Here is a 27,991-nt window from a genome sequence, read left to right as displayed (position 1 = left end):
GTGCATAGATGGTCCAGGCTTTGCTGCTAGTGAATAAACTGAAAACCTGAGAATTATCTGATGGCTTTTAAGGCCTATCCAGAGAAGTGGATATTGAAAACTGGATTAGGCTTTAGTGAAGAGCAATGTACTTGGCACCGAATTTATATGTTACCTGGACCCCCTCGCCTCCCCCCTTTGTAGCATCTCTTTTTCTGTCTTCCTATTTCTTAAACCTTTGCTTCCTTGGAGCACTCTCTTGAATAGGTCTGAAAAGCAAGTTGCTCAAGGTGGTACCAGACGTCAAGTGCCCCTAACGGGATGTTCATGTAGTGCTGTGCCAGTCAGTTGTCTGACCTCCTTATTTAAGAAATTAATTCCCTCTCTTGTTTTAGCTTGTCACAGGAAAGCCAGGATAAAGGGTCTAGAGAGCAAGAATGGCAGGGTGAGAATTATTTCAGTGCCATTCTTCTGATTTTCCTGTGAAAGCAAGTCTGTGTTGTGTTTGGTAAATGTTGTTGTGTCAAAGATTGACTGTGCTGATGCTTTGTGTTAATAAAAGCTTCTCTTTGGTATCAAAGGGAAACCGCATTGCTTCAGTAGTTGAAAAGAAAACTGGAACAGCACTTTCCATTGTGGATTTTTATTTTTTTTTTAGTTGGATTTGATTGTAGGTTTATGCAGCTTTCTTGGTCATTTATCCTGTATTATGGAAGATTTGCTCTATTTGGATATGAAAAAGAACTACTCCTCCAGTCTTTAAAAGATGAATGCACTGTGATGCTTTGAAATCCTGCAGGGTGGATTTTTTCTCCTAAAAGGATTTGTCATTATAGCCTGGCCACTAAAACAGTTACCCTTGCCCCCAGATATTGAGCTGTTATCCTGATTAGTTTTTGTTGGTATTTGGCAGCAAACACTGATCTTCCGACAGCTTGACCTCAGTAAACATACTGAAAAAATGAACAAACCCCCCACAAAGCTATTGTTTGGTGGGGGGCGCGGCAGGGGGAATCCAACATAGAAGTATTTTGTTGGGTTAACTTTTTAAAAGTTAATCGGTGTTGAGGTCTTTTATGTAGACATACATCCTACTGGTGATATGCTAATATCTCCTTCTGATAAGCGCAGTAATAATGATAATGCACTGGCTTCAGAGTTGCACTGATTTTTCCCTGCTGTCTTTTTACCACTAGGTGGCAAAAATAGATCATAAAGAGTAGGATCAGGAGCACATAATTCATTTCTGACACAAAATTACTGCATCATTTAACATTCACTAGTGACAGGATGGTGTAGGCTGCCTTATCCAACTTTATCTACTCCAACTTGATCCAAATGTGAGCTGTCTGCAAGATGGCAGGTTTCTCTGCACAGCTCTGTGTTTTGTTGTTATTTTCTCCTTATACCTCAGCAAGCTGTACAAGAATGGGGTTTAAATGGGCACGGGTGAGATGCCAGCTAGTACCCTTGCAATATTAAAGGGGACTGCTTTTGTCGACTTTGGCGTTGAAGTTTTAGTTCTCCCTAAATTGCCCCATTTCCTACTTTCTGATTTACTACTCATTTTCAGCTTTGCCACGGTTTCACTAGCTGACCAGTTGTCTCCTGAAGTACAAATTGTGAATACAGAGCAGCTTCCTTACTGTGGGGATGGAGACAGCTGAAATTTGGAGAATTCATTCCAAGTGAGCGAATTTCTCCGGTGTAAAGCCTCCAGATGGACTCTGTTGAGCGTACAGTTGCTTCTTCTCTTGAAGGCACGCTCCCAATGTGTACTTCTGTTCCATACAGCTAACTGTCTGTTCCCATGTGCAAAATCAGGCTTTAAATGTCACTACTTTGCAGCCAGGTTCATTGACTACAAATGTGCTAACTACAGAGTATCCTGAGGCACAGGCAACATTAGATACCTTTTTCCATATGTTTCAGGATTGCAATGCCTTAAACCAGGACTTTGAAAGACAGGTACTTGAGTGCTGATTACTTCGGGTGCCTACCTTCCACTAGTGCCATGATCACAGAGAGGCTGACAAATTGGTTGCTTGATCACTTTGAAAATTACATCTAGGATTTAGATGTTTATACATGGACAGCTGTCTTGTGCATTGTGTGAGACATTTAGCAACTTTTTTATTGACTAGTGATAACTGGTAGTTCCCTAGGAAAGGTTTTAGATGAAGTTGTTGTTCCTTCTTCCCAGTGTATCCTTCTTTCCTACCCTGTTGTCCTTTCATCTGAAAATCCAGAGGTTTATTCAGTTGATGTTAGTATCTTTACTTTGCTAAAGGAGGCTGGTAATTTGCTAGCACCTTGGAAATAAAGATACTTCTGATGCCATGGCCTTCGTAGCATATAATTGTGTTTGAGTGCATCATAAGCTGTAGTGTGAACAGCAAGATATCTAACTTCTTGATTATCTTTTTGTTTCATTTGTCTGCGATAGATGCGAGTCCCATTTTTGTTGCTCAGGTTGATTATTTCCCAGCCAGATTGTTGGTACATAGCGTTGCTGATTTTTATATTTGCAGCTCACATAATTACTTTGTTAGAGTGATAAATGCAATATGTAGAATACTTTTCAAGAGCCAGTAGTGTCAGGAGTTGGGATCTTAGCAGTTGTGGGTCATCTAAAACTAGCCAGAGTTCCCAGCACGCTGTGGGCTGTATGGCTGGGGGATTTTGAGTCTCTTCTGGCACTGTCTGCAAGACATAACCTCTGTGGTCTAGTATTTGTTGTGCTTGTGATCCAGAAATACTCAGAAGTTATTAACACCAGGGAAAGTGAAGAAATGGTTGGCAAGAGCAGCTACTTGTCAGTTTTACTGGTGTCCTAAAGCCCAGCTGTCTTAACTGGTACTTGGAGTGGTTCAGAGTTAAGTCTGCAAATTACAGGACACATCTACTTAACACGAGGTGGGTGGGTCTGGAGGGCTTGGTCTGACTGTGTGTGATGGGACTTCTTCCACAGCTGGACCCTGAGCAGGATGCCTCCCGAAGAGGCTTGCGCAATGCTCAGGAGAAGATGGCGTACTCCCTGGTGTCTGTGCCTGAAGGAAATGATATCTCCTCCATATTCGAGTTGGACCCTACCACCTTGCGAGGAGGAGACAGCCTTGTCCCCAGGTACAGCTAAGCGTACTGTTAGAACTGACTTTCTGCTTTGGAGTTTGATGATTCTTGTTTTTAAGGTAGAGCTATCTCCCAGTATTTTTGTTTTGTCCTTTGGAATTAAGGTTCTTCCTCAAAATAATACAGAAATACTTAGCGAGTGCCTGAAGCTTCACTTTAGTACTTTAGAATTGAGTTATATGTAACAGAACACCATTTTACCGATGGCAAAATTGAGATTAAGTGACTTCCTTGCCGGTGAACAAACTGGGACTAAAGTCCTTGGGTGTCCTATCAAGCCACTCCTGTGACCTGTCTGTATTATGTTAGCTAGGATGTAACATCAAATATTTAGTACTTCATTTTCTTTTGTTTACATGTCCTTTGCTATTCCTATGGTACCTCCCTCCCACTCCTTTAAAAGATGTTGTACCCTTCAAAGATACACAGTCTGCATGCAGGCTCTTTGGTGTCTGTTCCCACCAAGAAAGCACAGCATATTTGTTTCATCTACTTAAGCAACTCTCTAAATCATCAGATCCTCTTAAGTTAGCAGAAGTTAATATGGCCACCAAAAGCAGCCATCCTGGCTGCCTCCTCTGTCCTTTGGGCTGCCATGGTTGTGTGGAGAGAGGAGGTTGTACTGCAGCTGAGAGACTGTTTCTTATCCTAGACTAAGATGCTCACCTGACTCTGGCTTGACATGTTTTATCAAAGAGCTGGTACATGGAAAACAGTGTCGTTGCCAGAAATACCTGAGAAAAAAGTCTGGGAGCTGCTGTCCCCATAGGACTTCTGCTAGAGAAGATTGTTGCATACTAGTCTCCTGTTCTGGTATCTTTGTGGACCTTTGATGCTTGTACAACATTGACTAGCTATACAAAGAGCCAAAAAATTCTCAGTTTTGAAAATATAAAATAGATATCAGGGAGTTATGGGCTGAAAAATACAAAGGTAAGGGAGGAAGCTGACAGCTCAGGTACACTACAGCATGTGGAAATGTGAGGACTTGAAGAGGCTGGCTTTGTTACTGTGCAGCAACAAAATATAGGTGTAGTTCTGTTTTACAGCAAAATCTATTTCATTATATAAGAAGGCTTCCTAAGGTGAATTTATAGAATGAAATAAGGAAAGAAGAGTCTTATTCCTGTTATGGTATGCAGCATGGGTAAAGATGACACTTCTTTTTTCCGCTTGTTCCTGCCAACATCTTGCAGTTCAAACAATGTGAGGATTTCCAGTCTGGGAAACTGACTCATGCTTTGAAACTTCTGACTTTCAGGAACTCTTATGTCAGACTTAGACACCTTTGCACTAACACCTGGGTTCATAGTACCAATATCCCTATTGATAAAGAAGAGGAGAAACCTGTGATGCTTAAAGTAAGTTCTGTTACTTTATGTAAGCACATCCTTTGATTCCTGTACTTTGACAAAAGTGTTGTTGGCAGGAGAAGTTCCAGTCCCTTGAGACTGCTGGGTTTGTCAAACAGCAAGCAGTGTAACAGTAATGAATGGTACCTGCACAATATATTTTATCTTAAAGTCTAGGTTTTCATGGTAGTTTAGTAGTTACGCTGTTCAATTTCTATTGTGCAACAGTCATCACGAGGAGGATGTTTTTCCACTGTTTACAGCAACATTTTGCAATCTCACCTGATGTTTCTCTGGATTTAGGAACAGCTTTGAGCTTGCAGAGAGGGGTCCTGTTCTCAAAGTTTGACTTCATCAGTAGTCTCATACTGTCTAAGTGGAGTGTGGCTTTTCTTCTGTTTAATTTTCCCTGAGTATGTGAATTGCTACTTTGTTTTCTGCCTTTTGGTTTGATGATAAAACTTCTCTGGGTTTCAGATTGGTACTTCTCCAGTGAAAGAGGACAAAGAAGCTTTTGCTATAGTACCAGTTTCCCCTGCAGAGGTTCGGGACTTGGATTTTGCAAATGATGCAAGTAAGGTTTTAGGTTCCATTGCTGGCAAATTGGAAAAGGGAACAATAACCCAGAATGAAAGAAGGTAAGGTAATAAGAATTTGGTTCAGATAATGTTGTTTCCTTTACTCAGTAACTGTTTGAAAATTTTATCTATGTTAGCTATCTTCAGAAGAGGGATTTTGTTTCTGCCTTGATGAGATTTAAACAAAAAAAAAGTTGATGGTTTTATTGTTGACGTGTCCATAGTGGAGGTTCTCAAGCCTATTCTGTCAAGCCCTCCCTGTTGCTCTGTGAAATGAGAGCATGAGAACTGTTGTTGTGAACTTGGAGGAATAATCCACAGCATACCTTTCTTGTCGGGCTTTGCAAATTGAGTGTGGGAATTTATAATCCATCTTGTGAAGACTGAACATATGACTTATTACAAATCCTCTGACAATATCCGTGAAAGTACGTGGCCACACAAAAACAGCAGAGTCAAGTGGGTAAAACCAAGGCCCATGAGCTTCTGTAGCCAGTGTCTTTTATTTGGCCTTGGGAGAGATTATCACCTGATTTATTTTTTTTCTGGCAAGTTAAAGAACTGCCAAATAGAACTTGGCGAGCATATAGTTGCCCTAAAGCGATACTGTTGTCTTACTGCTGCTATGGTTTAGCTATTAGACACTAAGGCTATGGCAATAGGGAGCATAAGTTCCTAATTTTAAGTTCTGTACAACCCTGTGTGCTTTATCCAGCATCTGAGTCAGTCTCTAATTGATGTTCTTGTTTCACTTAGCATTTTGAAGTCTATGTAAACTTACACTGACACTGTTCTTTTAATAGACAGAATTTGTAGTCTTGGATTAACAACTTCTGGCTTTCCTCTAGATCTGTTACCAAATTGTTGGAAGACTTGGTCTACTTTGTTACTGGTGGAACTAATTCTGGACAAGATGTCCTTGAAGTGGTATTTTCTAAACCTAATAGAGAACGGCAAAAACTCATGAGAGAACAGAATATTCTAAAGCAGGTAGGCTGCATTTTTCTCTAAAATCTGCCTACAAAGAAAGGTTGTCAGAAAAGAGAACCTAATAATAGAGAACCTGGCCAAATTATTGGGACCCAAAGATCCTTTGACTTTCTAGCTAGCTTTCAGCAGGCTCTTGGCAGTGGACTGTAGGCATACCATTGCTAGAAGAAAAAGTTACAGATTATGGTGTTGCAAAAAGGTGATCAACAATGTCTTCTGTCTAGGCTACTCTATGGCCAGGAAACTTGGTAACTATAGTGTATTTCTGATGTACCTTTAAGAAATTTAAAGACACTGACACAGTGCTTTTACACTAATTTTAGTCAGGTGAAGGCAGTGTCTCATGGGATTTTATCTTTGTTTTTTAATTAATCTATAGATTTTCAAGTTGTTGCAAGCACCATTTACAGACAGTGGTGATGGCCCGATGTTGCGCTTGGAGGAGCTTGGAGACCAGCGTCATGCTCCTTTCAGACACATATGCCGGCTTTGCTACAGAGTGCTGAGACACTCTCAGCAGGATTACAGAAAGAATCAGGTTTGAAATATGTCTGTAGCTTTCAATGGCATTAACATTGATCCCATGCTCCAAAAAAAATACAAAAGCTGCATCCCATTAATTAAACGCTGCTATGCTGTGCTGTGATTGTACAGTCAGCAAGAGATTTTGAGATTGCTCAGTTTTACTCCGTCTGGCATTTTTCATCTCTATCAGAGACTATATGCAGTGTAATTAGTACCAGTTCTAAGGGGAGTTTAAAGAAAACAATGGAATTTCTGACTGTCAAATTCAGGTGAATCGTAAGACTTTTTTCACTCTTGTTTACTACAAGCTCCATTGAAAGTTGACCTGTGTATTAAGGCTGTTCATTTTTTTTTGCCATTTATTAGAAACAAACTCGTACGAGATGAGGATAAATGCCTTGGTGGTGTCTAGCCCAGGAGGGAGGGAGGTGTTAAGGTTATCTGTCATCACTTGTTTTCTCTCAAAAGAAGAACCATTTGAATCTAATCCAATTTGCTTCTTGGGGTGTTGACATTGACAAACATCTTACTGTTTTCTGTTATTGAGCACTTTCTTAAAATATGAGAATTAATTGCAACACCTTCCTTCTTCCCCCTGTTTTGAAGGAATACATTGCAAAGCAGTTTGGCTTCATGCAGAAGCAAATTGGCTATGATGTCTTGGCTGAGGACACTATCACAGCACTGCTTCATAACAATCGCAAGCTCTTGGAGAAGCACATCACAGCTGCCGAGATTGACACTTTTGTTAGTCTCGTGAGGAAAAATAGGGAGCCCAGGTAAGATCTACGTTTCTGAGTATATGATTACCCTTTTCCTCTGATTACCCTTAGCCTTCTGAGAAAATTCTTTACCTGCCAACTTGCTAGTAAGGAAGCACAGCTCGTTCACTTCTTTTTTGGCACTCACCATAACTTCCCCCTCGGGCAACAGTCTCGCTCTGCAATGTTAAAATGGAGTTCTGAATGTTTTCTTTCTGAAATGTAGATTGCTTCAGTCTAGATCTCAACAAGGATTGATATCATTTTGGCTCGCGTTTTCCAACAGGTTTTTGGATTACCTCTCAGATCTGTGCGTTTCCATGAACAAGTCTATTCCAGTGACACAGGAGTTGATTTGTAAAGCCGTGCTGAATCCAGCAAATGCAGACATTCTCATTGAAACTAAGTAAGTTAATGCCTTTAAAGATGGTTTTCCTAGTGTGAAACAGAAGGAAGGTGATTCAAAGCTGAGAGCACTGCTGGCACGACTAGAGAAAGCAGTTAAGTATGTGTGGGGTCCTCTTCAAATACACAGTAAATGGGTATTGATGGCAGCAGACGTCTGCCATATGTATTCTCAGTCCTGCAGTCAGAGAAATCTTTGATATCTCACGTTTGATCAAAGTAGACAGACTTTGCAGGAAGGTGTGCAGGGTCCTGTGGGCCTGATCCTCGTCTGGGCTTCAGGCTTTCCTCCATAAGCTGTCTGAAGTGAGCGAGCGCTTCTTGGGTGCGTGCCCGCTGGGCTTAGCTTGCAGCAAAGCAGAAGCTGACGCATCTCTGCTCACCCGGTTCTCCCTCTGTGGTTAGGATTTTGGTCTCCAGCTCTCAGCATTGCCCTGCTGTTGCTGAAGCATCATAGCGGGCACCAAATCCCAGTTGTTCTTCATAAATATGGGTTTATTTGATACGTGGAATAGGGCATAGGTAATAATTACCAAAATACTGCAAAAAGGAAGCAGGTCTTTGTCAGGTAGTATTTAAAACACAAATGGATGAGAGTATTCTTGCACACATAATTCTCTTCGTGAAATCATAAAGACTGTATTTATTTCGACCAGCACTTAAACTTGCTATATCACTTATTTGTTCTTATCCTCGTGTATTTAATTTGTCTTTTTTTCAGATGTATGATCTTTTTTTCTAAAAGCCCCCAAAGCCTTTTTGGTTTCAGTAGCTGATTTGTTTCTAGTTATTTCACCATGTAAGCAGAAAGAAGTTCTGATCTGTTTGGCATTTATGTGATACAGAAGATATTTTTATTAACCAAATCCTTTTCTTAGTCTGTTGAACAGTCTTGGAATCGGTTCTCCCATAAAGGTGTTTTTGAAAGCCAGTTAGTCGTGTCTTTAACTTCCTTGTTTCTTTATCTTCATCAATTGAATGGAGCTGAAATGTTGGCCTTTTAAGGCTGAACGGAAAGCTTATAATCTAAATTCATTCTAACCTAATGCTTTTAATAATAAACCCTGAAGTTTTTATGTAGTAAAATGCTACTTCTGAAAGAGTAAGATATTCTGCTTTTACTTCACAGAGCTGAGCAATAACATTTGTTTTCTGAATGCAGGTGAGATCATAAAATTAGCTACTTCTATATCACCAGTACATTTTAGCAAGTGTCTTTTTTAGCAAGTGTCTTAAAAGAAATGTTCTAAAAGATCTGCATGGATCTTGGCAGTTTGTAACCTAACCTAACTTTTCTTCTGGCAGGCTGGTCCTCTCTCGATTTGAGTTTGAAGAAGTGTCAAGTGGAGAAAATGCCTTGGAAGTTGGAGAAGATGAGGAAGAAGTGTGGTTGTTCTGGAGAGACAGTAACAAGGAAATCCGCAGTAAGAGTATCAGAGAGTTGGCTCAGGATGCTAAGGAAGGGCAGAAGGAAGATCGAGACGTACTCAGCTACTACAGGTTAACAGCATGCGCAGTAGTCGGCTAGCAAAGTTAGCAAGGCTGAGTGGGGAAGCCTTTGGAATATAGGCTGTAGTTGGTTTGGGAGAAAGGATACTGGTTTCGTGGACAAGATAGCTGTTAGAGAGCGAGAATGATGTCTCTCTGAAGTGACAGCTAAAAGCACAAAGTTATTCGTGGTGAGAAGTCCAATTATCAGGATAATCAAGTTTAAACTGATTTTAAAAAAAAAATAGTTGAGGCTTATAGTGCGTTGAATTTGCATGGCACTTAATGCCTGTATTTCTGCTTGGTTTCCTCATAAGTGGGTGTTATAAGAGAGCCTGTGTGTTAACTGCTTAGGTTACCTGTGTTTGGATGGTAGTTGGGGTGAACAACTGCTTGCAGGAAGAACAGGATTTCAGTGTGCAGATGGCTTTGCTTTTGATTTTAAAGAAGTCACTGCTGTTCTCCCTGCCTTCAAAATTTCTCTCTAAGCTCAAAGCCTTTAGTGGTCCTGTAGTTCTCAGCAGGACAAAATGTGAAGTTATGAAAATGCCACAAGTTTGGTTTGATTAATGTGCAGTGCTCTTTTGTACAGCTTAAGCTATGCTTTTAGCAGTTTCTAACATGAAGCGATGTTTCCAGATGACTTGACAAGACACCAAGTTCTTGGCATAGTGTAAGATCAGGTTTCAGCCCAGACCAAATTCCTGTGTCTGGGTTATAAACTTCTGAGAGTAGTTTGACAGACTCAATTGTGGTGATGCAGAAAGTACAACTAGATTTTTTTATTTTTTACTAGCTGTCTTATTTTGCATTATCTCTTCTATTGAAATGGTTGTTGCAGCAGACTTCCTAATACGTGGGGGTTTTGAGCGTATTGGAGGGTTGAGCTCAAAAGGACACCACTTGTATATATTTTTAAACATTGTATCTGCTTTCAAAATAATTTTCTTGCACTCATTTTTAAGTAGAATTGATAGTGTTAATTATTTTTAGTCTACATTATAGACTCGTGAACATGCTTAAAGGTTTTAGGATACAGTTTGGTCAAATTTCCTTGAGAAGTGCTGAGAGTGAAAAGGCGTCTGCTTTCAATTAAATGTTCATTTTTTTAGGAAACCTCATGGTTGACACTGTTCAACACAAGGCTGTATGAGTGCTCATGAATGCTGGACATGTGCTTTATGACTAAAGGCTAATTATCAGTCCTTAATATGCATGCCTTAAATGCCAGTTGCTTGCTTTTAGTTTATGGTCTGAAAAGCTTAGGAATTAAGTCTAGTTTTTCTCTACCAATTCTTTGACTGAAGGGAGCAGAGCTCGGTAGCTGTTTAATCAAATACCTGATTTTTAACGATTCTGTAGTCCACCTACATTGTTGCCTCAGTGAACAACTGTGGCTTCAGCATCAGTAGTAAGTGTTTGGTCTTCTACATGATTTAGGCTGAGTTGCCTTAACTGTTCTTTGGATTCTTCTCTGGCTTTCGTAAACAACATTACTTAATTCTATGTAACTCTTAGGGAAATACGATGACTCCTTTTATTCTATTTTTCCACTGTTACCTTTTACTAGTGTTTCATAAGTACTTTATTCTTTCCATAATAAGCATAACTATATTACTGGAAAATATAAGAGTCATTCTGTTAATACATGTAAGAGCATATCAGTACTATACCCAGTGGACGTTTCAGGAAATTAAAATGTAAGCTGTTTGTTTATGTATTATTTTCCCCCTGAAGATACCAACTAAACCTCTTTGCTAGAATGTGCCTTGATCGGCAGTACTTAGCCATAAATGAAATATCTGGCCAGCTGGATGTGGACCTCATTCTCCGTTGCATGTCTGATGAAAACTTGCCATATGATCTGAGAGCATCTTTCTGCCGGCTAATGCTTCATATGCACGTTGATCGTGACCCCCAAGAACAAGTAACACCAGTGAAGTATGCTCGTCTGTGGTCTGAAATACCTTCTGAAATTGCTATTGATGAGTAAGTACTTGCTGGAATGGTGTGGGAAAGGAAATTACATCACTCTTGATTTTTAAAACAAAACCAGATCAATCCTAAACCCATGCATTATTTATACTGTTTCTGTTTAAAAATAATAAAAAAATAAAATAAAATCCATAACACTTTCAAACCCTGTAGTTTCATTTGCTTGTAATGTTTGCTGGAGAGAACATTCCTGAGAACAAAATAACCTTCCTGTGTATGCATGGTGTAAGCGGTGAGGCAGTAGGGGTTTGTCTCCAAAACCCGCAGTGATCACCGTGATGGTCTGTGTCTGATTTGGGTGATCTGACGAGTGACCTAGCCCTGGGGAGTGAAAGCAAAGGAGGACTATTTAATTTTTCCTCCTGCCTTATGTGATTAGAGCATAGACTCTTCAGGGCAGATTGTCCATACGGTAACTCTCACAATCAAAAGCAAAAACGAGGGGGAAGATGCTGAAGCAAGTAATGTGCTGGAGACAGAGTCATGTTCCTTAACCGCCAATGGAAAGTACTGTGATACAGTGGTGAAAAACCTGTATAAAACCACAGCTCAAGTGGACACATGATTTCTTGACCGTAGGCTTGTATTAACTCTTTATAGCACAAATAATGTAAAATTTGTAGTTCTTCACCTGTTCAGAACTCAATTTTTTCAGTTGGAGAAAATTAACATTTAAAATCTGTGTTAAATGTTAGGAATTTGAGTCTTGTCAGTATTAGTACTGGTGGTAAGTGGTTTCTTGTTTTTTCCCTCCCTTCCCTCCTTGCTAGCCTGTTTTTCTTTTCAGAGAGATACACGATAGATCATATTCAACTTTAAATGTCAAAATAGAAAAACAAATGGCTTCAGGTCTGGCAGAGGCTAAACAGTGATATGTGATGTAACAGGAAAACCAAAGCAGTTAGTGGAAGGTGGTGGGGATTGTCTTTTTTTCGAATGCTTTCTGCACATGTTGAGAAACAAACCTAGAATTTATATTAAGAAAAATTAATGTCTACTTTGCATATATATTGCTTTTATTTGGAGGAAAAATAGCATCCACAGTCAGCATCTCTTGGCCACATTCATTCTCCTTAATGCTGTACATAGCTTGTCATTGTTTCCACTAAAATAATAAGGGTTTCTTCTTTTATTTATTGGGACAAAATTCTCTTTTTTTGTTTTCCTCAGAGATTTTTAAATAGTGCAAAATGAGCATATGGGATAAAACAGCAAAAGCCAGGAAATTATGGTGTCAGCTTCCAGACTCCCTCATTTGGATAAATTATTTAACAGCCTTTAACTTCTTAGATTTTGACAAACCAATGAAAATTGTGTCGGGGGAAAAGAGCCCTGTGTATTTGCATGCTAAGTTTTGTGTTTTGTTTTGTTTTTTGTTTGTTTTTTTTTTTCCTCTTCAGCTATGATAGCAGTGGAACTTCCAAAGATGAAATTAAGGAGAGATTTGCACAAACAATGGAATTTGTAGAGGAATATTTAAGAGATGTGGTGTGTCAGAGGTTCCCTTTCTCTGATAAAGAGAAAAATAAGCTCACTTTTGAGGTAGTTATCCAGTTCTGACTTTATCTTTTTTTTTTTTTTTTGGGGGAATTTTGGTATTTTTTTCAACACCAGGTAGATTGGCAAGTAATTAGTGACTGCTGAGCCTCAGCAGGCTCCTCCTTTCCACTGTAGTCCTTTCTCCTCATGCAAGCAACCCCACTGAAGTTTGTGAGTTTGCAGTGATAGTTCTTGAAATACAATTAACGAATGTGAGCTTATGTCTTAGATTTGCAGCAGCCTTGTTTACTTTTTGTGCTCTCAATGTTATTGCAAGGTCAAGCTTTACTGGAATAAATAGTCTCGAAAACTAAACACTATGTCTGCATGCACAGATAGTCTCTAGAGCTTACAGTATTACTCATGAAGAGAGCAATACAGTGTCCTGTGACTTACTAACCTATTAAAAGTCTGTCTGTGCAAATAAAATGTAGCAAATCCATGCAGTAGCGTTTCCTAAATAACATTAATTTAAGAAAAGATGTGATGTTTCTACAGAAAAAAAACCAAAAGCATTTGAAGGAATATACCTCAGATAATGGGGCTACATTAAATATTTGCACTGTGTGTGAAATTATTATGTGTAGAACTTGAAGCAGTGCATGTGGAGGACTTGTGGGGAAACTTTATAACTTGGTAGCAGTAAGCTGTAGATGTGTGATTTTTTTAAATTTTTTTTTTGTAAGACAAAACCATAAAAAGCATCTGTGCATTCCCTCTAGTCTTGACCTATCTTATCTTTTCTATAATGTGACAAATATGGTATGATTTTGTAGTTATAGAATATTAATTGCAGGTACAGACTGTTACTCCAGGCATTGCAGGAGTAACATTGCAGGCATTTGTAGGCAAGTAGAACTTGATAAAATGTAGAACTATAGAGTCTTATGGAATTACAAGGTATTATGATAAGTATACGACTCACAGCTAGGTTCTTGATCTTTTCACTATGTTAAGACAACTTGATTGTGATAGCAAAATGTTTAGTATTAATCAGACTTTTTATTGTTATTTTGGTAGGTTGTTAACTTAGCCAGGAATCTGATATATTTTGGTTTCTACAACTTCTGTGACCTCCTCAGACTAACCAAAATCCTCCTTGCTATATTAGACTGTGTGCACATCACTACCATCTTCCCTATTACCAAGATGGCAAAAGGCGAGGAAAGTAAAGGTAAGGCTGAAAAATAATTGGCAGAACAGATCGTTCTTTGGTAGTTTCTAGTTCATCTCAAAATGCCGATGTGAGTTCAAAAATCTTCTACTCCTTTCTGTCCATGGCTTGGTTGTAAAGTTGAGTAATCCCTACGATGGAAGAGGGAGAGGACGGGGGGTTCTGAAAGTACTGCAGTGCTTCTCTTGACTTCCATCTGCTCCAGGGATTTAGGTGTCCACCTGGCCTTGTTTGATGTTGAGACAATTTCTCTTCGTAGGAAGTGGAGGGTCCTTGTCCTGGTAATGCAGTCCCATTACACCATCATAACCTTACCTGTTTACCTACCTCTCTGAAGGGAGCAATGTGATGAGATCAATCCACGGAGTCGGTGAGCTGATGACCCAGGTGGTGCTCAGAGGCGGTGGGTTCTTGCCCATGACTCCGCTTGCTGCTGCTCCTGAGGGTAACGTCAAGCAGAGTGAACCAGAGAAAGAGGACATCCTGGTAATGGACACAAAGCTGAAGATCATCGAAATACTTCAGGTACTAGCAACACAAATTAGTGTAGCATCTTGTGCTGTCTTTAATCTAAGCATTAATATAGTGCCATGCTGCCTTTTAATTCTTTCCTGCCTCGTATGTGCCTTTTTTAAACTGATAAAACGTTACAAGGGTGACTTTCAGGCATGCAGCACTCAACTTGCATGTGACAATATTATGCCATTACTGAAACAATTTAATAAAAATGAGTTTGCAATAGACATCTGCATATTTACCAGTGATTTGTAAATATCTGACTTCCTGAAGTGGAGAGTTCATTTTTCACTTTACTGTCTTAGTAATTTCTCTGAGTCTATAGAGCCATCTTGTTAAGTGCCCCAAGGAAGGGGGAGATACTTGAGACTCCTCATAGAGCCATCAGCCTGGAATGTTTTTTATGTGTGCACATTTGCCGGCCTCGCTGTCTCTTCCATCTCTGTCTGGCTTTTCTGACTTGTTCACTCCTAAGTCTTAGGGACACAGAGAGAAAAGTGTTTTTCCCTTTTCCACAGCACTGCCTCGACCTAGATGTGGCTACAAACTTACTGCACTGAAATCCATCTTCCCTTCCTCAGCGTAGGAGTCCTTTTTGTACAGTAGCTTCATGGGCAAGTTCAGGGGGCCCGGAATGCTTCAAAAGCCTTGTGGGCGAAAGTATGCGAAGCAGCAGGAAAGCCATGGTGTACCTTCCCTGTGCCCCCGTGGGAGGCTTTGCACATAGCTGGGTTTGAGGTTATGCCCTTCCCCTCAGCAGCAGATGCAGCACGTAGGGGAGGCTTGATTCACTTCCTTTCACCGTTGCTAATTTTAGTTAAAACCAGAACTTCTCCTATGGCCCGGCATGTGCAATGGGATATTTTAGTGTGCCAGTATTTCCCCTGTTACCGTGGTCTATTGAAACTGGCATTAAGCATTTTCCCCTAAATCTGAGAGAACCGCAAAGTGTTCTTTGCGTTGTACTTCTTTCCTCAAAAGGGAGGAAGACCACCGAGAAGGTGGTCGCTGCTGTGCTGGAGGTTTCACGGGCACTAGCTCGTAGAGCCCACCCAAACTGGTGGCTGTGGTGTGGCAGCAGCAGCCTGGCTCTTGGCAGCTCACGTTCAGCTGCTTCTGCGACAGCACCCCGGGAGTCAGCACGAGGAGGAGAGCAGTGCTGGTCTCTTAGAGTCCTGCTGGTCTCAGAATGGAGACAGAAATGCTGCTTTCCTTTCCTTGGGTGGGGGGGGGTGAGGATGCGGGCATCGGGCAATAATAAGGGATCAAAACTCTGCCAAAATCTCTCACAAGTGTTTATTACTTTGTGTATATCACGTGCTTGTTGAAATCCCTAAACAAATTCTGGTACTGAATCAGATCTGATTCATCTAAATCATCAAATACTGAATTCTGGGGAAACATTTGCGTACCTTTTCTCCAAGTTAAATCCCCAACTTTACTATGTTGATCTTGCATGTTGGTAGCGCTGCATTACGTGTAAATTGTACGTGTGCTGAAATAAGCAAGTTATTTCAACATTTTTACTACTTCTGTATCATTAGTTTATTTTGAATGTGAGATTGGACTACAGAATCTCCTGCCTACTTTGTATATTTAAACATGAATTTGATGAAAGCAATGCCCAGATGTCTGAATCACCAACTGGAAGCAGTAATCAAGAAATGCCAACTAATGTACCAGGTTAGTTGCTTTGCAAAGAATGAGTTTGTGTGGGTTAGGGAGGACTCTTTAATCTTACAGGTGCTAATTGGATAATTGATTCAGGTTCTTACTTTGGCATCTCAGTGGTCCCACTGAAGCAGAGTACCCTGCTAGCAGTGGGAATAATGAGTAGGGATCATTTCCATGTACCCAAAACAAAACCCAGGATTTATTTGTACTCTCTCCTACTTGTTTCCATGTGTTAAGTGTGACCAAGAGCCTGAAATTCATCCTTTGAAGAAAACCTGAAATAAACTATCACGTGTGATCTGTCATCAACCTCAGATTAAATCTTTTCTATTAATGTTTTTGAGTGAAGGAGAAGGGTCCTCAGAGTAATCTGATTTCCTCCATCCCTTCCCCCCTACCTGATGCCTCGACCCACCCAAATTTCTCTTTTCCAAAGGTATTGTAGGAAGGCAAGACATCTGGAGGTGTCTGTTTCTCAGTGGTGTTAGACAAGGGTATGAAAGTAAGCTGTTGAGGAGCTTGTCATGTCCAGTGCTGTTCTTAATTGAAAGCAGGATAGTTAGTGGAGTGGGTAAATGGGGTGTTGTCAATTGCTGTATTGCTTTACAGGGGAAAAAGTGTCCTGTAGTTAGGACCTGTACCATGTACAAATAACTGGACTTTAAAAGTGGAGCTTATTAGACATCAAACAGTTTTTCTTCCTCAATTTGGGGACTGTATCTCTAGATGCAAAGGAGAAGGATAAGGAAAATGTGGTTTAGATGTGAAGTCTTCAAAGGAAGGAGACTGCTTCTTTTGATCTCACTTCAAAGGGGATGTGTTTACGTTTTTCTTGGGCTGCCTGTCCGGCAGCCCCCTGGGGTGCCAGGGCCTTCAAAACTGGGCTGGCAGGAGAGCGAGTGCTCTTTCTGTGAGCTGAACTTTGGAAGAAGGAGGGTAAACGTTTTCAGCAAGGATGCAAAATCCCCGTGCTCTCTTTCCATTCCCCTTTGCAAATCTTTGTGCAATATTGAGAGCTCCAAGTCTGTTTTAACATTTTCATTTTTTTATTTCAGAGCATTGGTCATTGCCCATGTGATAATATATACCTTATACTGAAAAATGCAAAGAACTTTTTGTCTATTGAGCCACAGGGGTATTGCTGTCATTGCTGAATTTATTACTTCATAACCTCTCAAGGCTGAAGTTTGGTGTTTCTTGTGGATGGCCCCTCTGAATGACACCAGGTCTCATCAGTGTCCTGGAATGATGCTGGTGCAATCTAAAAATAGGCAAGGGAGGAATAAGCCTGGATGTTGGTGAAATTACTATGCAGTTTAATTTGTGAGCTGAGAACAGGTTAATATATTGTCTTATGTTATCTTAGCAGGCTGCTTCAGTAATCTCTCAGCATTCCTTTCAGCTTCTTAAGACCCCCCTTGCTTACATCTACATCACCACTTGCTGTTTAAAATGTTTTTAGGCTGCAAAAACATCTTTGGTACAACTCTGACATAAAGTATTTGTCTTTTTTTTTTTTTTTTTTTTCCCCAGGAGCCCTAGACTTTGAACATATTGAAGAACAAGCTGAGGGGATCTTTGGCGGAAGGAAAGTATCTCTTCACTAGTGCTAATCAAGGGGTAGCTCAGCAGTTCCCAGGCTGCAGCCCTCAGGGCTCCCAAGGAGTGTGGATTGCAGCTGAAAGTGAGGTGGCGACTGGGAAAAGGTTGGAAGCAGCTGCCAGTTACCTAGGCTTCATTTTGAAATGCCTTTGATGCAGCTCAAAGTAGTGTCCATTTGGATTAAAAGCCACAAATAAGGGATGACAGGGGTCCTTCAGCCAGAAGGATCTTCGTGGGAGGGTTTCACTTGTGTGCGTGAAAGCCAAGTTGGAGGATAAGTGCATCTGAATGTTGCAGTGAAGTCTTGGGTGGAAAAGTTTGTGTAGGCAAGGATCGCGACTTTTACTGAGATAGACACATGTTTAGCCACCCTTTTTTTGTCGAATGCAGCAGTAAACTGCACATGCATGACAGAAGAAAGCAAGCTGTACCTTCCGTACCTGCCTTCCTGCCAGGGTGACTTATATCCTTTTTTAAATCACAGGACAGCTAGTCAGTGACAGACTCCAAATACTTGAGCTTGTCCTTAAGCTGCTCAGAGTTGCAGTTTTTTTCTGTAAACCTAAGATAACTGAGTTCTTAAATGAAGGCAGAAGGGGGGAGAGAGAGGTTCACTTAGAGAATTAATAACCAGAAGTTTTGATGTAAGCATGCAGACACAGTTGGAAGCAGAATACAGAAATGATTCAGGGGGCACTGACAGGAAAAAAAAATACAACATGAGTTTCTCATGCTCAGAAAAGAGGTGCAAGGGAAAGAAAGAGAAGGGGAGGATTTCAAGTGCTTGATGTAATTAGCATCACAACCTGGATACTGAGGTAGGGTTCTGTTTCACAAATAGTGAGAAAGGTTAATAGCAGGAATAGGCAAGAACTATTTGAGCCATAGGTTGAGGCTGACACAGGGACAAATATTTTGGCGTAGTTTGACCCCGAAAAATGTACGTTGGATAATGTAAGCTGAGCGAACAGTAATACGTGAGATTCTGGAATAGCTTCCCTATTAAGCAGTACACCAAAAAACGCTGTGTGTCTTAAGATAGCACTTGATTTGATAAATTTCCCCCTTATTTAAAAGTAAGAAAAAAGGTTTTCTGCCACTGCTGACTGGTCTGAAGAACCTGCTAGTTAACTCCTACACTCTTGTTTTCAGTGAGGAGAACACACCACTGGATTTAGATGATCATGGTGGCAGAACGTTTCTCAGAGTTTTGTTGCATTTAACAATGCATGATTATCCTCCTCTGGTGTCTGGAGCACTTCAGCTACTCTTCCGGCACTTTAGTCAGAGACAAGAAGTCCTTCAAGCTTTTAAGCAGGTATGTATGTGTATTAAGAGCGTAATTTCTCATCTGAATGTATATGTTGCAGCTAAAAAACAATCCTTTTGTGCAACTAATGGATTGCATTCATGTAAGGTTCAACTGCTTGTTACCAGCCAAGATGTTGACAACTACAAGCAGATAAAACAAGATTTGGACCAGCTGAGGTCTATTGTGGAAAAATCGGAGCTTTGGGTGTACAAAGGCCAAGGTCCTGATGAGACTATGGATGGAGTGCAAGGTGAAAACGAACATAAGAAAAAAGAGGTAATTAGGTTGTGTTTGCTCAAATTCATGTGTTAATATTTTATGAAGATGTAACTGTTTCTAGAAATGTGACAAAAAGGATCTTTCCAGCACACTGCATAGCCTGGTGAGCCTGTCTGTATTGCTTTTAGATTAAGGCAAGAATACGAGGAGAACTTGAGCTAGTTTATGCCAATTAGTCTCAAGTGGAAACTGCTCAGGATCCTCATCTTTTGGCTCTAACAGAGCAGTTGGTTTGGGTTTGCTCTGGCTCCCGACTTGTGCCCTTTAAGCACTGCCAGATTGCATGGATTTTGTATGGTCAAAAGTACCTTAAATAATCTAAGGGCAGAGCTGTGAACTGTTCAAGTGTGATGCATTTTGAATCATGGCACTGTGATTAAATGACAGAAGAGAACAGTGCTTTATCTGTACCTGATAATATGGGACTTTCTTGGCATGCACATCTGGCTTAGAACTAATTAAACACCTTTTGCCTCCATATAATTGCCAATCATATAGAAAAGAGTGGGTGAGCGAATTCAAGTATTCCCTGGGTTATGAGCATTTATTGTTGGAAGGAAGTAGAAGTAATTAACTTATTGCTTTCCTTGCACATAGTACTGTAAGGCATCTCATGATATCTATGCAATGACAGTTTAATAGTAGAGAGGGAGAGAAAGTAAGAAGTTTTTGGGGGGGAGACTGGATTACAGACAGAATGTGACAAGCAAAGGAAAGGACAGGAGGTTGCTGTCTCTAAAATCAGCCCATCCTCACCTTATTTTATGTTATAGAGGTCAATGTGACTTGACAGGATAATTATATGGTTTTTTCTGACACTGTCAGAAAACTGAAGGATGACACTCCTTTCCATGAAGAAAGCAGGTGCTATCCTAGAATGGTAATTTTAGCCTTCATGAAGACAATAGTATAAGCTACTAATAAATTGTCTGATTTTATCCTCAGGAAGGTCACAGCAAGTCCCAAAAGCCTGAAAGTACTAGCAGCTACAACTACCGTGTAGTAAAAGAGGTAAAACTTTGCTTCTTGGTAGTTAAATGGAAGTGTAAATGAGTAACACAGCTCTGCAGAGCTGCAGTCAGAGGGAGGCACCCAGGAAAGTCTGAGTCAGTCTTCCATTGTGGAAACTATTTGCTGAGTAATAACATATCCCAACTTGAATGAGAAGCCAGGAATATAATAAGCACGACATGTGTATTCTTCCCTTAAGAATGGATTAGTGAGAAATGCGACATCTTGCTGTTTCAATGGTAACACAATATTTTTATTGTTAAAGGCTACAAAGGAAGGAAGCAAGTGGAGAAGCTATTTAATTTGCCCTGTCCCAAGTACCTTGCACTCAAACCCACTGTGCTATTGAAATTTAATTTAAAAAATACCAGACAAAGAGCACACGTTGGTGCTGCTGTGGTGTGAGCTAATGCTCTTTCTGCGGTTCCATACTGCGGAGCCCGATGCCGGGTTCGCTTGCCATGGCTGAATTCTGCAGGACCAGCCCTAGTCAAGAGATCCCCGGGTGGTGCCCGGGGCCAGTAAGCTGCTTCCCTTGCCTGTGCTGAGTGGCACAAGGCTGCGCTGGCTGCTGTGTCCCTGGGGGGGTGGCGAGGGTGCCTGCCGCTCGAGGGGACAGCAGGAACCATCGCTGCCTTCTGCCCCCATGTTTCCCAGCAGCTCTGGCTTCCAGCTTGGTCGTCTTGTACCTCTACTGGTGTTGCAGGACCAACCTGGCCTTAGCCTGGTCTTAGCTCCTCATCTAGAGACCCCAGAACATGATTTTGCTGCCTAGGGCTGCTCTGGTCCATGCAGATGCGTTTTTTCACTGTTGCTGCTCTCTGGAAGCCACCTGGTGTGCTCTGAAATAAAACCCAGAATCTCAGCTCTAAAGCAAGTCTCTTCTCCAGATCCTGCTGCGACTCAGCAAGCTCTGTGTTCAGGAAAGCGCCTCGGTCAGGAAAAGCCGTAAGCAACAGCAGCGACTTCTGAGGAACATGGGAGCTCATGCGGTTGTGCTGGAGCTGCTGCAGATCCCTTACGAAAAGGTTGGGTTTCTGTACGGCTGTTGCCTTGCTTCATGTCATGTTGACGGGCTTTTAATACTTCCTCTGAACCTTCCTGAACCTTCTACCTTTATATTAGATTCACAGAGTCTATTTTATATAGCTTCATAGTCTGTGACATATCCATGCTTCAGAAATAATGGGGAGCTTGTATAAGCTTTGTTTGTGTGAGGTCTTTGAATAGACAGTGTTGTGCACCATTTCCTGAAGAAGTATCTGTCCATCATAGCTCCGAGTAAGACCAAGGCTCAACTCTCAACTCTCTGCTTTTCATGGGAGGTGTGTGCTGCCTTGGGGTTAAGCTGTGTCAGTGGAAACCAGACCCTTGTTACCGCCGTGAGGTAGCTGTATGACAGCCACCCTGGGAACACGAAGGGAAACGAGGGTGCCTGGTCCCCCGTGGGATCTGTCGGCAGGTCCGCCCAGTAGTTAGACACAGACCCTCCCAGTTGTAGAGTCCCAAGTGCTCCCTTGGAAATGAATAAATAGCAACTGGCTCTCCAGGCGAGGTCTGCTGTTCATAGCCATACAGAGTGCCGTGTAATGTCAGAGGTGCAGTTTGAAGCCCAGTTTGATTCTGTTGCTGCATGGTCTGAGCTTGCACAGCACCGCATTGTGCTGATGAAGCGCACCATAAGTTCGTGTTGGCTGCCCATTAGTCACAGGTGACAGGTACTTATCATTGCATAGGTGAGGGAGCTCTTCACATTTTCCTGGTCACTCTGCTGTCCTCTGTTCCAAACTCTACAGGTTTCTGAGAACCAGTAATTCTAGACAATATCTTTGATTAATGTTAAGCTAAGTTTCATGCTGTCTTGCTTCATATTTTGCGAAAAAGTCAGCAGTAAAAACACCCTCTGACACCTCTTGTCACTTTTCTGTCCATGCATGTGAATACATGTCGGACAGGCAGTGTGGAAGGTGTTTCACTCTTGGAAATATACGAAACTCCTTAAAAATAAAAGCAGACACTAATTTTCCAAACTGCATTTTATACCATCAGTGGACTGGTAATCCACACTGATGTCAGAGGAAAGGCACCGATTCCTGAATTGTACTTGGAAGCATGCAAGTAGTGTGCAGATTCCAGTAAACATAAATTGGGCTTAGCTGTTGCAATAATAACTTTCCATCTTTTCTTTGCCATGGACTACCTATCTGTCGCTGCTGAAATGCATTTCAGTGGAACATAGCAGTTTTCCTGCGTAGCCCCAAGGTGATGATGTGTGGTTTGGCCAATGTACTGGTATGTTCAGAAGTGTAAAAGTGACTAAAGCACGTTGCTGGCAGGCTTGGCCATGGAGTATGCAATTTTAGAGAATAAACTACTGTAATTTCTATTATGGACTTTATTTTTGATGATCTTTAAAACTGTGAAGTGGGCCAAACTCATCCCTAATGTCTGTGAACTGGGTGGAGGTTTGTTTTTCTTTGGAGTGTGAGAGAGACGTGACGGTTCCCTTGCAGAGCTGGAGCTGCGGCTCATCCAGTACTCACCTGAAAATGAACCTTCAGATTCTTTTTAACCCTATCTTATTTGTCATGCAATCACAGGCTGAAGACACGAGGATGCAGGAGATAATGAAGCTTGCACACGAGTTTTTACAGAACTTTTGTGCTGGGAACCAACAGAACCAGGCATTGCTGCACAAGCACATAAACCTGTTCCTTAACCCAGGGGTAAGAATAACCTCATGGCATGATTTATATTTTTTTTTCTAGCAAGAAAAGAGAATGGATTGTCCTTGGGGATTGCCTCTGGGCCTGTTCTGATGCAAGATTGGTTGAAGGGGTCACATTTTGTTTTCATTCTAAAGCCTCGAAAGTTGGCAAGATCTGTTTGCTTAGGACCATTTCAATGTAGAAAGTTCAAGAGGCTGAAGTAGACTGAAAAATAGGCTTAGATACGAGCCATTGTGTTGAAAGATCAGGTCCTCAAAAATGTTCTTTTCAGTCCTGCACCCTGCAGGAGTGCTGACTTTATCCTGACCTCTGTGTGGGTTTGGTGGTTTGTTTATTTTCTAATTTCTTTCTTTCTTTCACCCCCCCCATTAGATTCTGGAAGCAGTAACAATGCAGCACATTTTCATGAACAACTTCCAGCTTTGCAGTGAGATTAATGAACGCGTTGTTCAACACTTTGTCCACTGTATCGAAACACATGGCAGAAATGTTCAGTACATAAAGTTCCTGCAGACAATTGTCAAGGCGGAAGGAAAATTCATTAAGAAATGCCAAGATATGGTAATGGCTGAGGTGAGAGCTGCAGAGATTTGCAAGGTCTGAACAGAAGTTTTCACATACCATTTGGTGAAAATGACAAATTGATCCTCTCGCTTCTGGGACTGCCAAGAAGCTGACAGTTAGCTCTCACAATGCAAAAAGAGCATACAGCTACCAGAAAGCACAGGCTTTTTTGTGACCAAAAGCTTTCTGAGCTCTTTACTTGTAGGTATAACGAGTGGTCGGTTACTAATGATACTTACAAGTTACTTTTCAGGCTTCTACACAGCAGCATATAAGTGGGCTTGTGAAGCAAGGGCGCCTTTCTCTAGCAAAATTGGCTAGAAGAGAAATAGTTTAATTTCAAGACCTACATATCGAGCTGTTTAAGTGCTGAAGGGGGAAAAGTCTGAGGGTCTTCCGAAATTTAGGTGTGTAGGTAACTGGGAAATTGGGGTGTCAGGATAGAAGGGAGAGGTGAAGAGAAGGGTACATAAATCTCTAAGTTGGATATTGGATGTGATCTGTCTGACAGTGTATTTGCATGTCTGATGGGATTTTTACTGGCCTCCTCAGCAGGGGGAGCCCAAGGATCAGATTTGTTAAGCTCCAGCTTTTGTGTATCAGTCTTACTAGAACGTCTGCCATATTTTGTCATTTAGTTCAAAAATGGTTTTGTGAGCTTCTCAGCATGGAGTTGAGTTTGCAAGATGCTCAGCAATCAGTTTCCACGGGGCTCGGTAGCTGCTGAGAAAAGGGGTTTGCCTTGGGGGTTGCTTTCTGTGTTTTATTTGGCTGTTTGCCACAAACCCTGCGGCAGGACAGCCCCAGATCCCTCCAGCTGCGTGCTCAGAAGCGTCCAGCCTGGAGCAGGTCTCGGATTGCTCGTTCTCCTTCCCTTCGTGGAGTTACAGGAGGTCTGAACTGCTCTGAAAATGTGGCCGCCCGGGTCTCAAATATGAAGCTGGTAGAAATCTCCAATGTGTGACTTAACGTGTCACTCGCTAGCCTTGGAAAATTGATGATGTTTGTTCAGAAGGGTGGAATTACTGAGCCCTGCAGTCCTCCCATCCGGCGTGCCCCTGGGGCGTTTCTCTGACCAAAATGGTATGTCTACAGCTAGCTGTATTAAAAAGTCAGCTGAGGCAATGTATGTGAAATAAAAAAGCACAGTGGAAAGTCACAAGCTTCTTGGCACAACTTCTGTCTAAGCAGTCAGTTGGACTGACTTTGAAGTTCTTCAGCAGTTCAGAAGTAAATTCTTTAAGACAAAATGTCATACTCAAGCCCTCTGTCCCATGAAGGCAGCACAAGAGGAATGCCCAGCTGACTTGGTGGGCTGCACTCCTTTTAAGTGTCTAAAGAATAGCTAATCGGGATTTGCACTGTAACAGTCAGCCCACAGATTAGGGGAGGATGCTGCAGGGAGATGTGCGGGCTTTGATCTGCTGATGGAATATTTTTCTTTCTCGGTAGCTGGTGAATGCGGGAGAAGACGTCCTAGTCTTTTACAATGACAGAGCCTCCTTCCAGACTTTGGTGCAAATGATGAGATCAGAGAGGGATCGGATGGATGAAAACAGCCCACTGATGTACCACATCCACTTAGTAGAACTGCTTGCTGTGTGCACAGAAGGCAAAAATGTCTACACAGAAATAAAATGCAACTCCCTTCTTCCTTTGGATGACATTGTTAGGGTAGTAACCCACGAGGATTGCATACCTGAGGTGAGGGCTGTTTGGAGGCACTGGCCTATGTGTATTTGAAATGTGCTGACTTTGGGTGAGAGAGATTTGATATTGCTGAGTCTGGTCTGGGAAGGGTGGTGGTGCAGGTGGACAGTAAGCTGTGAGCTGGGAAACTGGACTCCTTGCCTGGTTCTGCTATCGACAACCCCAGTGCATTTGGATAGCTAAGTTAAATCCTTTTATGCTTGTTTCCTTGCTCTTAAAATGGGGATGTGATGCTGTACTTGCTTGTTTTATAGGGTTCTTGAGGCAGAGGGGTTTATGGAGTATGCTGCTAACCTTGAACAGATGGTTCTGCAGAACTGGAAATGATTGTTATGCTGACGTTTTGTCTACAGTAATCCTGGTGTTTTTTATTGGATGACGTCTTGCTATTCATGGCATTAAATTTCACCAGTGCTTAAATAAAATGAAGAAGTAGAATTACAAATGAATTATATAGCAGTTTCAAGGTGACATTATATTCATTCATAATACCATTCAGGTTTTTATTTTTTTAATGGTAATTTTTTTCTCTACTTTTAGGTCAAAATTGCATACATCAACTTCTTGAATCACTGCTATGTGGACACAGAAGTAGAAATGAAAGAGATTTACACCAGTAATCATATGTGGAAGCTATTTGAGAACTTCCTGGTTGACATCTGTCGGGTAATGGTTTCTGCATCTAGGAACTGAATTAAAAAAGCTTAAATGAACCTATTTAGTGTAGAGCAGTAAGAATAAGACATAACAGTGCATCAAGGCAGTAAGTACCCTGAATACTGAGTTCCTTCAGATTTATATGTGCCTTCTTTTCCTTATGCCTGTGGATTTCATTAGTCATATTCCATGGAACAGATTAATATTTTTCCTTTTAAAAAGAAAAAAAAAAAACCCACCCCAAAAAAACTCAGAAAAGCCCCACACCCTGCTCTTTTGTTTAATGCCTTTTTCTGTTCTGCCACCTGGCTTGCTCATTTTGGCCAGGATAGCGAACTCCTTCCCAAGCAATAGTCAACGATTTTTGGCAGGTCAGGACAAATTTTTTCCAAGCTTGGCATTTGTTTGGCCATATGGCTTTTTGCCTGGGATTCCAAGTATTTCCCCATACGAAAGCATTACACCTCAGTCCTCCCTATCCTACTACTTTCTTTCCTCTAAGGCACTGTGGGTTTTTTTCCCTTCCCTCCTAAACATGCTATATGCCAACACATTAAAACAGTAATGGTGTTGGGCTTCTGCTTTTGTGTGTGTTGGAAATCCAGAGAGCCAAGTGTCATAAATATCATTGTGGCAGGGAATTGCTGTGACTAGAATGGTGAGAAATAAAGAATTCCAGTCTGTAACTCTTACTAATCTACCTTGGTTGAGCTGCTTCTGACCTAAGGATGAATTGTCTTGCAGGCTTGTAACAACACCAGCGACAGAAAGCATGCTGACTCCATATTGGAGAAGTACGTTACAGAAATAGTGATGAGTATAGTCACCACTTTCTTCAGTTCCCCATTCTCTGATCAGAGCACTACTTTGCAGGTAGGAAAACGTACAGAGACAGAAAGGTAAAAATATGCTGCCAATGCAATTATGTTCATTCCACTTTGGTTCCATTTACCAGTTCAAAAGAAACGTGTGTTTGTAAGGGGGGAGCAGATAGGTATTCTTTGTGACCAGGATGTTTCTTTTGCTGCAGAAGCGGAAAGATTTATAGATCAGATTACAAATGTTTTTCTAGAGAGGCTGAAATGTCACACTACTTCGTTTGTAGATTCAACACTCTACTACCCCTGAGATCACACAGGTCTCTTGGACAGAGTTTCTATATATCATTACCAGGTTTTGGGTGAGAAAATCACACTGCAAGTAGGGGAATGAAGGATTTTTTTGTATGTTTTGTATTGCAGTTGCATCTAAGGGCTCTGGTTGTCCTCTTTGCGGCCTTAGATCAGAGTACAGTTGAACAAGATGATGTGGGCAGGTATAGTAGAGCAACAAGCAATTTTGCTCAGCGGTAGTTTGGCATGCCAGCTCTCTAGCAGTAGTAAAGCAGTAGAACAGCAGCAAGGAGTTCTCCAGAGAGCCATGAAGAAAGAAGATAAAGTTTGGTGGCAAACTTTCCAGACAGGAGGAGAGGGTGTTGCATTACAGAGGGTGCAAAGGTGATTGTTTAAAGAAAGCATGTTTTTATAGGAAGATTCTAATTTCCTTTAAAAACAAAAAATTTCCAAAAGCTCTAGTGTGTTTCATAAGGCTGAGTAATTTTTTTTCTTCTTGTTCAAAAGTTAGGGAAATGTGGAGAAGCTTGGAACATTTGTGAAGTGACGGAAGGTAGAGATTTCCACCACAGAAAAGCAGTGTCAGGACATTGCCCTAATATTTGTATTGCAGCACAAAGATAACATCATTCTTTTATTCATAAAAAACTTCTTGGGAGGAGTGTGGGTGGAGTGGTCAGGTGCCTGGCAGGTCTGTCAGAAGTTTGAGTATGGTAGTTGTTGAAACTTGATGCAACCTCATCGTGCCAAAGGCAGTTGTTCGGAGTGCAAACTCCAGGTTTGTAATTGAATGCAACTAGCAGCAAGTTAGGAGGCATCTGGTTCCCAAAAGTGGCCATAAAGGGCATCTGGCAATTTGATGTCAGTCCCTCGTCAGAGAATCTGTGCTAAACCTTTGGATCATGGT

General features: G+C 41.3%; 1 protein-coding gene across 1 annotated transcript in view; it reads left to right on the top strand.

Moving 5' to 3' along the window:
- The window catches only part of ITPR1 (inositol 1,4,5-trisphosphate receptor, type 1), a 165,127-nt gene that overhangs the window by 46,896 nt on the left and 90,240 nt on the right, over positions 1 to 27,991 (top strand). The window contains exons 11-33 of the mRNA XM_010570399.1: positions 2,951 to 3,105; positions 4,373 to 4,472; positions 4,941 to 5,101; positions 5,890 to 6,031; positions 6,411 to 6,569; positions 7,163 to 7,335; positions 7,604 to 7,723; positions 9,028 to 9,222; positions 10,948 to 11,199; positions 12,606 to 12,747; positions 13,765 to 13,918; positions 14,256 to 14,443; positions 15,979 to 16,117; positions 17,642 to 17,700; positions 18,867 to 19,028; positions 19,128 to 19,298; positions 20,247 to 20,312; positions 21,203 to 21,340; positions 22,913 to 23,038; positions 23,414 to 23,614; positions 25,058 to 25,309; positions 25,856 to 25,981; positions 26,717 to 26,845. Of these exons, the coding sequence (XP_010568701.1) occupies positions 2,951 to 3,105; positions 4,373 to 4,472; positions 4,941 to 5,101; positions 5,890 to 6,031; positions 6,411 to 6,569; positions 7,163 to 7,335; positions 7,604 to 7,723; positions 9,028 to 9,222; positions 10,948 to 11,199; positions 12,606 to 12,747; positions 13,765 to 13,918; positions 14,256 to 14,443; positions 15,979 to 16,117; positions 17,642 to 17,700; positions 18,867 to 19,028; positions 19,128 to 19,298; positions 20,247 to 20,312; positions 21,203 to 21,340; positions 22,913 to 23,038; positions 23,414 to 23,614; positions 25,058 to 25,309; positions 25,856 to 25,981; positions 26,717 to 26,845 (3,510 nt within the window). The remainder of the gene's footprint in view (positions 1 to 2,950; positions 3,106 to 4,372; positions 4,473 to 4,940; positions 5,102 to 5,889; positions 6,032 to 6,410; positions 6,570 to 7,162; positions 7,336 to 7,603; positions 7,724 to 9,027; positions 9,223 to 10,947; positions 11,200 to 12,605; positions 12,748 to 13,764; positions 13,919 to 14,255; positions 14,444 to 15,978; positions 16,118 to 17,641; positions 17,701 to 18,866; positions 19,029 to 19,127; positions 19,299 to 20,246; positions 20,313 to 21,202; positions 21,341 to 22,912; positions 23,039 to 23,413; positions 23,615 to 25,057; positions 25,310 to 25,855; positions 25,982 to 26,716; positions 26,846 to 27,991) is intronic.

The sequence above is a fragment of the Haliaeetus leucocephalus genome, unplaced genomic scaffold, assembly GCF_000737465.1.
Source record: "Haliaeetus leucocephalus isolate CR32 unplaced genomic scaffold, Haliaeetus_leucocephalus-4.0 Scaffold2, whole genome shotgun sequence".
Taxonomy (NCBI): domain Eukaryota; kingdom Metazoa; phylum Chordata; class Aves; order Accipitriformes; family Accipitridae; genus Haliaeetus; species Haliaeetus leucocephalus.
The sequence above is the reverse complement of the archived record's forward strand: the minus strand, read 5'-3'. Positions and strand labels throughout refer to the sequence as shown.